This window comes from Aphelocoma coerulescens, chromosome 3 (genome assembly GCF_041296385.1).
Source record: "Aphelocoma coerulescens isolate FSJ_1873_10779 chromosome 3, UR_Acoe_1.0, whole genome shotgun sequence".
Taxonomy (NCBI): domain Eukaryota; kingdom Metazoa; phylum Chordata; class Aves; order Passeriformes; family Corvidae; genus Aphelocoma; species Aphelocoma coerulescens.
In genome coordinates, this window is record NC_091016.1 from 50,441,306 (window position 1) to 50,451,540 (window position 10,235).

Sequence of the window (10,235 nt, forward strand, 5' to 3'; positions counted from 1 at the left end):
ACATAATACATCACAAGCTGTCTCTCACGCTCTCCAAAACATCAGTCACATTTGAACTGTGAACTCAGACCCTGCTCATCAAAACAATTCTGCTCAGAAGTGGATTCTGACACTGGGATATGAACAGCAGCTGCAAATGTTTAATCTGATGCTTCTGGGCCAAGAGAACTTCTCTGCACAAACATTCTTCATGTTAGGGAGTAACGATGGCTGAGACACCGGCAGAGCATTCAAACTGGAACACCTACAGAAGAAGTTTGTCTTTCTTCTTGGATGGATAAACAATGCAGATCACCCCAAGGGACATCTTTTTTGGATCTTAAAATAGAAAGTAAATTTTTTGCCTTGCCAAATACCTTAGCCTAGCTTGGGCTCAACCACTCCATGGCTGAGGGGTGATGACACCAGTCTTGATTTTGACCTTTCCTGCAGTGTCTGAAAGGATCTCTCTCTGTGCTTTCTTTACTGCTAACTGCAAGCAGAGAGTAAAAAGAGGGGCATCTAGCAGAGCTGGTCAAGTGCTCTTTGCACAGCCGTGGGAGGAGTCCTTTATCCCCAGAACAGCAGGAAGCTCCAAAGGACTGTCCTCAGCTCACAGGTATTGAAGTGCCCCCTCTGTACACTCACATGTATTAACTAATCATTTTTCCAAGTTCCATCATTCTCAGCAAGAAAGAACTAACTTCATACACATTTTCAACTTCTAAGGCCATGTCTTGCTCTTTATTCATATGGTTGCAAAGCCTTATTTTTAGCAAGGAAAGCACAACCAAGTGACCCGCCAGCTCTACCAGACCTCACTAAACCCCTGTGTAGCAAAGCAGATGGCTCTGACCTCTCCACAAAGGAATCCAGGGAGGTATAGGGAGCATCACTTGCAGGGAAGCATGAATCAGACAGTGACAATATGTGAATCAGAAAAAGCTTTACTTGTCCCTAGTCCCCCCATCTATGATTCCTTATTTATCTTTGTGTCATGAAAGTCCCTCCAGCTATTACTCCTGGCTTCTTTAAGAACGGAGTGGGAGGAGACCTCTTTAAGGCCCAGGAGACGACCCAATGTCCACAATCATCTGTACCATGCTTTCTTGTCTAAAACATTTGGATGGCTGTGGGCCACTCTCCCTCACTGACATACGGTTGTGGCAGCTTGCACTGAGTTCTGGATGAAAGGAAGGTGGTGAAAAGAAGGAACAACCATCCTGTCTCCTCACAGGTAGCTGCTGCCACTGCAAGAGGGTGGGAAGGCTAAGAACAGGATGGCCAAGGACCCTGTGGAAGGCAAACAAGTTAGTGAGATGGACTTGCTAATTCCAGCTATCTGCCCGAGACCTGGTTGAGCCTCACTGGTCAAGGTGAGGCCAACATGAGAGGGAGTCTGGGTTTTCCAACCCTGAGCAGAGGCTGCAGGCTCATTGGGAAGTCAGGAAGGGCCAAAGACCTCAGAGCACCGTTCCAAAGGGAGGGAAGTCTGAGAGGATGACAGACATGAAGAACCTCATGTCCCACAAACTGCAACCCACTGTTGGGGCACTGGGGATGAACCAACCCCAGCTCTGGGCATTACCCCCGCTCTGGGCATCACCCCAGCTCCCAGCCGGCTGTCAGGACTCACCTTGTGCTGCTTCCACATGGCTCCCAGGGCCTTCACGTCGTGCTTGCTGTGCTTGCCCTCCTCCAAGCACTGGTAGCAGACGGGGCTGCGGCAGCTCACGCAGTACATGCTGTAGTTCTCCAGGTCGTGCTCGGCGCACGTCGGCAGCTTGCGGGCGCCGCCCGCCCCCTTCCCGCCGCCGCCGTCCCCGCCGCCGCCGGGGGCGCCCGGGTGTGCGGGCGGCGGGGCCAGGCGGTGCTTGGCGAAGGGCCCGCGGGCCGGGTGGCAGCGGAGCTGGCATGCGGCGCAGTACAGCACCTCGCACTGCTCGCACAGCACGGCGGCCGGCTCGGGCGGGCTGCGGTCGCACAGCTGGCACTTGGCGGCGGCGGCGGCGGCGGCGCGGCCCTGCTGGTAGCGCTGCACGATGGCCTCCAGCAGCCGGTTGCGCTGGAAGCCGCGGAGCCCGCGCTGGTCCAGGGACGCGCTCCGGTGGCACTGCGGGCAGGTGAGGGAGGAGCTGGCGGGGCCGGCGCCCCGTGGAGCCGCCGCCGCCCCCGGCGGCGCGGGCACCAGCGGCAGCACCCGCACGCCGTTGGGGGACTTCAGGCTGGGGGTGTAGGAGCCGTAGCCGCTGTCGGTCTCGCTGTGCAGGCTCAGCTTGTCCGCGTGGTCGCCGCCGGCCCCCGCCGCGCACTCCGAGTCCAGGCAGGCGGCAGAGCCCGCGGTCGCTCCCGGCGCGGCGGCGGCGGCGGCGGGCGGCGCGGGGCCCCGCGAGTGGAGCAGGGGCGGCAGGTGCTGCTCGCTCTCCGGGGTCTGCACGGCGATGGTGCGGGCGCAGGGCAGGCAGACATTGTGCGAGCAGGGCAGGATGATGGGCTCCCGGAACAGCGAGCCGCACACCGGGCACTTCAGCTCCTCTTCCATGGCCGCGGCGCGGCTTTGTGCGCGGGCTCCTCAGGCGGGCGGCGCGGGGTCGCCGCCGGCTCCCCCCATCCCCCGCGGTGCCCCCTCCGCCGCCTCCCTCCGCTCCGGGCGCCGGGGCGAGGCCGGGAGGGCTCCGGCCGCCGCTGCCGCGCGGTTCAGCACCCGCCGCGGAGAGACAGCTCCGCACGGCCGGGCCGGCGCCGGGGCCGGGGGAGCCGCCCGGCGGCCGTGGGCTGCTCGGGGCCAGGGAAAGGCTGCCCGCCGGCCGCGGCTCGGGCACGGAGCGCGGTGGGACTGTTCTAACGTTGGTGGCATAGAGTAATAATATATGGGGAAGGGAGGCGGAGGGCGGAGGGAGGGCAGGAGTAGGAAGGGGCGGGAAGAGCCCTTTCCAGCAAATAAAGTGGTCGCTCTCTCTACGGCTGGGAAAGGCTAAAACATTTTTAAAGGATCTCTACACAGCGATGTCTTCATATCTTTAAATAAAGCCATTGTTTGGGTAGCAGATTGAACGCAGGAGGGGTTTCGTTATCTCTAGTAGCCCTCTCTCCCCTCCTCGAATTAAAGGAGGATGCTCACCAACAAACTCAGCTCGTGCCTCTCCTTCACACGGCTCTCACCATGCCGGAGCACAACCAAGATGCACAAAATGTCAGGCACTGACAGAGGGAGGGATGAGATAGGGGTTAAAAGGGAAGCACGAACCCCAGCTACGAACACTGTGGCTGGCAGGGGCGGCAGAGCGCAGCAAGCGGGGGACGTGCCGCATCGCCCCAGCTCCCAGCCCTGTGACCCCAACAGGAATCTGCTGCGAAGATAAATCAGGGATGACAGCTGAGAGTTTGTGAACTGAAAATAACCATCCTTAGAAGAAAGAAACCAGCAGTGGGAAATCCCCCATCTGTTTTGTTTACATACGCTTAGCGTGGATGTAACAGAGGTTTATTTCATAGTGAAAACATTATATGTAAGAGTGATTTCACTGATATTTATTATTGTTATTCGTCTATCTTTTTTAACAGCCACTACCATACAAACCTCAATTCCATAAGCAGATCCTAATTTTTTGTTTGTTGTAAAATGCAAATTGGTCTTATCAAAACAGCTATTTAAAAAATGATGAACTAAGTGGTATTAAATGAAAAGGAAAAAAAAAAAGAAAAGAGAAGAAGAGATAACGTATGAAAACCATTGAGTCTCATTATAATGTTTAATAACAAGGGCTTTTGTGACACTGGTTAGGAAAGGGTTTCCTAGTTTCAAGGTTTGCTTTTGCCAGATTATTAAAACTGTTGATGCACAGAAAAGGAGGAATGGGGTCAGAGAATAGGAATATATTAGAGCTTCAATTTTTTTCAGTCTTTTTTCTCTGCAATTCCTTTTTGTATCTTGCCCAGACGCTGTCATGACAAGCTGAGGGGGGGAAAAGCCCCGAGGGGTTTAAAGCTTTGTAGTTCTTCATTTCAGGGTGAAAAGCAGCAGGTTTGGCCTCTGGCACATAGTAGAAACAGCCATGACCCACATAAACCTGCCTGTCATCTGGCTAGGTATCTTTTTCTTTTATGTGACCTCTGTGCTGAGATTGAGAGTTTATAGACTGATTGAGTGTTTGGGCTACCTCCAGCCAGAAGCCTCAGTAGTGCAAGGAGTGTTCTGAAACACCATTGATTTCACAGCTACCTTATGCTACTATATAGTAAGAAAAACTCGTGGGTGAAATCCTGTTATCTTCATAGTCGCTGTTCTCTGCTCTACCATCTGTCAGCAGCGGGAGTGGATGTACTCTATTTCTTATAGACCTATAGGGGAATTTCTTATAGATTTCTTATAGACCTATAGGGGAATCCAAGTCACAAATTTCAAGTCTGTCTTGGAAGTCATAATCCTAAAGGTAATTTCGAAGGCATGGTAGCTTTTTCATGGACTTTTGCCTTCTTTCATTACCTGTCCTGTGTGTAACGTGACAGTAATCATAATGTGCATAATGGTAACATCAAGTCTGAGACATCTGAGAAAAAATGGACAGGTATATGGTGGAAATGTAAAGGTATGAACACCAAACCTGAGCAATTACCCTTTATAGCTGCTTTTTAGCTGGGGTTTGCAACTTCCAGAGTTCTAATACACTGAATTTTACATATCCATTTCCAATCCTACTCTAGAGTATATGTAAAATCCTAGAATTGCTGGCACTTGACATGGGAAATGGCAAGAAAGAAACCATCTCAAAAGTACACTGTCTTTCAAACCCAACTTTTCTTTTCTCCACAAACCTGACTTGACCTGAGAGCATATCGCTATAGTAGGTGACATTTGAAATGGAGATTAAAAAGGGGATCTGTTCTTCTCTGTTCTGTGGTGTAACTTTTATGTCATTCAGGGTCTTACTCTACTGAATGAGTCTGAAATGGTAATGCCCAGGAGAGCTATGGCTTTGAGAGCAGGGAAAGCTACACTTGTTTACCTGTTACTGGTCCCAGAACAGCTCTTGTTGCCAAGGAGTTGTAGAGTTTCAATGCAGAAACCTTCATCCCCATAGCACCAGAGACTGCTGCTGGAACTAGCACCTACTTTAACAATATTCAATGCTCTGATGAGTTTAGGTTGCAGAGCACAGATTCTTCTTCTTATGAAAAGTATTCCTCTATATAAACTGTAAGTGCACTGCTGCTGATGGAAGTGAACAGTCAAAGCATCACTGTCACCCATACTGCTCCAGAGGTCAGAATGGAAACTGGTCTAAGAGTTGAAAAATGTCACTGAACTTGAGCAGACTGACCTTGGGCACCCTTACTCTTGATGAGGAACAGATCCCACCAAGATGATTCCACTAATTTTAATGGAACTATTCATAAAGAACTATTTGGTCTGAGGCTGAAGGAACTGGGCCTTTACTATGTTTTGTAATGACACCATTATTATAATAGCCACGATCCCTATGATTTTTCAGCTTTTTATGTTCAAATGAGTCTTTAATCTGTTAGAGCTGTAGCGGTGTATGGATAACCTAGAAACCCTATACTGGAAGTCCTAGCTTTGATCTTCATTTTAATACTTCAGTATTACTAGTATCATCCCCTTAAACTATTTACCCATTGTAAGAACTTATTAGCATCTTTTCTATCCCCCCAATGGGGGAAAAAAAGCCAACGAGGTTTATTTATAGATTTACATTTAAAAAAAACATAAGGCAAGTGATTCAACCCTGCAATAAGGAGAGATTTGATTAATCTTTTTGCCTCTCTTGCTTTATTGCTTATGCCTTCTCATTCTGCTTGTTGTGACATTTTTGTTAACTTCCCATTCCTTTTCTTGTACTTTTTTATATTTTATATTGCCCTCACACATTAACCCATTTCCAGATAGCTTTTCTTCTTTCTTTTCTCATTTTTTTTCCCTTCAGTAGCTGTCCACCAAGGTCACTTCACTTTATTCCATTTTCTTCTTTTACCACTGCTGTTCCTCCACGGGGAATTTTTTGATTCCAGTATTCCAGCATCGCTTCCGCTAATGGGCATCACTCCAAGCGCACATCCTCTCATTTGAAGGGCAGCAGAGGAGAAAAAGGATCTTATCTCCACAGGTTCTTATTCCATTGCAAGAAGAAGAACAGAAAATAGAAGGAGAACAAGTGCAGAGAAGATAAAATGTGCTTGGGCTAAAGCCAGCAGCTTGTGTGGTGGTGTGAGTGGAAGAGTCTCACTGCCTCGTTAAAAATGCAGGGTGCTCAGTTATCAGCAGAGGATGCCCTCAGCAACCACTGTGGACAACACAGCTGCACCTGCTGCTCGTCTCTGAATTTTAGGCTGGATTCTAACCAGTGGCTGTACACACACCCCACACACCTCAGCATTGCTCCTATGCATAATAAAAACCCAACATAGTGTAATCTCTCCTGTGTGCTTATTCTTCATCGTGTTCTTTACCCATACTCGTCTTCCCAACATCACTGGCTCTGGTTGAAGCTGGCATTGCATGTTCTGTTTGAGGGGGAATGTGGCGAAGAGGCACAGGAAGGCACAGGCTTCCGTTGTGGCTTAGAGGAAAAGATGACCTGTATGGTCTGTGGGTCAGCTCTGGAAATGGTTGCTGTATGCTACCCCTTTCCCTTCTCTCCTTGGTTTTGTAGATTTGCATTAGGTACATTATGTAGGTGTAACAGTTTTGAAATTGATCTTGCTTTGTGTTGTTTTGGGTGGGTGTTTTGTTGTTGTTTTTGAGGGTTTTTTTGGTTTGTTTTTGTTTTTGTTTTTTTGAACATGCATTCAAGTAGCTATTATATTATTTAGGGTTTTCAAATATTTGCACATTGATCTGTTCATGAAAGGAAGGACGGCAAAGCTTGGCAGCAGCCCAGAAGAGTGCCACAGAAGCATGGCTGCTGATAAAAAGCTTATCTGTTGGCTAGCAGAAGACTGTATCTGTAATAGAAATGCAGCTACATATTGAATTTTCTCTGTCAAAGGAGTAAATCTGCCATAAAAAATATAATTCACAACTGAGGACAATTCCATACAATGAAATTTTATTCAGAATGTCTGCTGAGTATATGTTTGTTATGATGGTTAAATGGCAAAAAATGGTGCTTGATCCTAAACACTGCTTGATAAATACTCACACTCCTAAATCTATTTCAGCCATCTAAGAATGGAATTCAATACAGAGAAAAATAGTGCTTTAAACATATATGCCAACAAAAAGGGGTCGGTTGGTGCAGACTAAATTTCAGTAAGAGATCACTTTCAATACTTCTTAACAAATTCATATTGAAAAGAAAGCACAGGGAAAGCACAAAAGGCACTAACCTATAATCAGGACTCTTGAAAAATAAGAGCTCATGTTTCTGTGATGCTGTGAAAATGCATCGTCCTGCAAGCCTTTGGAATTACTCCAGGGACATCTTGGTTTCCTGCTGTGCCAGGATTCCTCTCTTTCTTGCTGTTTTTGTGCAGTGGAATGAAATACTTTTCCTTCAGTGCTACAGTTCAACTTGCAAGCAGCATCTCAGGGGTGTTGCTCTTTTGAGAGGTGAGAGCATGGGAGCGCTGGACCCTGTGCAGCTGCGTGTGAGGGACAACAGGGAATGGTGCCCTGCTTTGGACCCATTTCAGAGCACCAAAGGGTTAACATCCTCACACCATGATTGTTATAGAGCACTCGTGTCATGCTTGCTGCCTTTTTTAAAGTAACTGTGTAAACTTCTCATAGAGATGATTTGGTTTCAATGGTATTACAGCAGAGACTGGGTTATGCCTCCTCATTTGTTCCCTGGGCCATCTTGAGGAGAGAGGGTCGTAGGAAGCTGTTCTGAGCACATGCTTGCAGTCTGCCTCAACCCTCTGCACCTGTCCTGACATAGTTCCCTGCTCCCTCAGCTGTACCTATTGTCATTCCATTCATGCCTGTTAAGAAAAGTTTACATTGCTTTTTAAGAAAGTAGTCAAGGATTACATAAAATCCAAGCCCGTCCCAATATTCTCTTTTGGTAGGAAGGCTGGAAGGAGGAAGGAAAAAGTAATGGCATCCTAAGCATTGTGGAGTGGGAAGGAATAGACAAGAGGGACAAACACCCCTACAAAACCAAACAAGGAGTAAGTAATCTCAACATTGACGCACCAATGTTTCCTAAGAGCAAAGGAAGGGAAGGAAAACATACTTGGATGAGAATCTAGACTGGGTTAGGCACTTGTATATATAACTGTAAAACGGAGGTAAATTGCCACCATGTGGCAATCTCTTCACATATAAAGAAAATCCTTAAGGGGGTTGTGAAGTTATGTCCCTGAAAGGGTGGGCAGTGTTCTGTGAACAGAGCTAGGGAACTGATCCAAGTGTGACTCACTGAAAAAGGCCTCTTATCAAGAAGGGAGGCCCAAGTAGCTTTTTTACTTTACTATACTATATATGTCTTTTCTTTTGTAAGAAAAGACAAAAAGTGTTATTCTTGTTTAGCAAGAGACAACTAGTGAGGCAATCTCCCTGAGCAATGAAGGATCTATAAATAACTCAAGATGGGCTTCTATTCTGCAAGTTGCTCAAGTGAGCCCTGAACATGTATTTGAAAGACCAAGAAACCTGTGAAACCTGCCTCTGCTGTAGGTACTGGGGCAAAATTTACATGGAGTTCTAGTGATTTTGACCAAAGACTCCTCTACGTACTGCAGTGCCATGCAGGAGCATCTAAAAGGGGGAGCCTTGGAAGCTGCATAGAGAAATGAGGGGTAGGAGCCAAGAAAAACGTAGGAGATTATAACTGTGAGTGGGGCCAGATTGACAGGTTGCAGAAACAGAGGCTGTCTTGAGCTTCCTCTTTTCAGCTTTGTTTCTAATAAATAAACAAGAACTCCCACATTGCTATGCACCAGAGAATCAAGACAGGAGAGGCCTCTTATGTGCATGGAGACTCAGGTCCTGTAATCTGGCATAAATCGGTGTCACCACTGTAAAGGAAGGTTCCTTTGGACACCACCCCCAGCTGCCCATTCTCACCACCTCCCCTGCACTTACAGTAGCTTTCAGACAGCCACAAGCATTAATCCAGGCCAGGACAATTAGCTTTCAGCATCAGCATCTTGATTCAGAGGTGTCTGTGCCTACACAAGGACAGGAGTGGGGAGGAATGGTCCCTTGCAGCACCACTGAGAATTTGTACAAGATCCAAAAAGCAGTATCTGTGGTCTGAGACATCAGTGTCAGTCAAGTGGGGAGGCAAGTCCACAAGATGCCAAGCTTTTTTCATCAGCACACCTCACCTACATGAGATTTAAGCATCCTTCTTTTCAGAAGCCCACTGAGCTGCCCAGTAGGAGGGAGCAAATCAATCACACTCACACCAGCAATGTATTTTTTTGCTTCATTTAGCATTACATTTCCTGATTTGAAAAACACCTTCATTCTGCTTTTGTCCTCTCTTTCTCTTCGCTACATTTTCCTTTCATCTATGACAGCATCTTTTAATATTCTTACATAAGTACAGAAATACTGCTTCTCTCTCCCTTATGTTGCTTTCCCTTCACTCTTCCTTGATGCAGAGAAACTCCCTTGATCCTTTACCTTCCACTCCTGACACCTTTGCAGTCTTTCTGCCCTTCTCCCACTGCTTGTCTCACAAACAGAGGCTCCAAAGATCTGCTTGTTCCCCTCCTCATACCGAATCCAGCCCTAGATGTACCTTTGTCGTCCCCATGGATGAGAGGGAAGTGATCTGGAGAACATGAATCCTACAAAGAGGTGGGGTTTATCCCATCAAGAGAAGGAACATGTGCCTATCTGTCCATCGGGCACAAAGGATTGTCCTTTTCCTGCCCTCACTGCAGACGGACCAGCCTGCTGATGGGGTTTGATGCTGACCATGAGGTTTTCTTTGTCACGTCACTGTGATACAAGAGGCAGAGGATCCTCCCTGGGGGGGAAACCCCTTACATAAGAGATTTTATTTGTCAGTGTGCATTGCTAAATGCCAGCCCAAAACAGAAGCACAGAAGAGAGGTTTGCATAAAGAAAGCAGCACCACTTGACTCCTGTGCAGCTCCAGCAATCTGGGTCATGGAGGGATGTAGGAAGCTGTTACCATTTAGCCTACTGAGAAATACTAATGTAGAAAAAATGCAAGGCCCTCTCTGGTCCAGAGTCAAAAGGTACAAAGAGAACTATGAATCCCACAGACACACCAGACAGTCTGCTCCATCATATTCTAATTCTTATTTACATCATA

General features: G+C 47.5%; 1 protein-coding gene across 14 annotated transcripts in view; it reads right to left on the minus strand.

Annotated features, from left to right (window-relative positions):
- The window catches only part of TRIM67 (tripartite motif containing 67), a 35,756-nt gene extending 33,235 nt beyond the window's left edge, over positions 1 to 2,521 (minus strand). For 12 of the 14 annotated variants that reach the window (XM_069008511.1, XM_069008508.1, XM_069008505.1 and 9 more), the window contains exons 1-2: positions 2,391 to 2,521; positions 1,616 to 2,300 (exon numbers count right to left, since the gene is read on the minus strand). In XM_069008511.1, coding sequence (XP_068864612.1) covers positions 1,616 to 2,300; positions 2,391 to 2,521 — 816 coding nt within the window. Of the gene's footprint in view, positions 1 to 1,615 lie in introns of all 14 variants that reach the window. The other 2 variants (XM_069008501.1, XM_069008500.1) reach the window with 1 other exon arrangement.
- Positions 2,522 to 10,235: the final 7,714 nt, after the last annotated feature.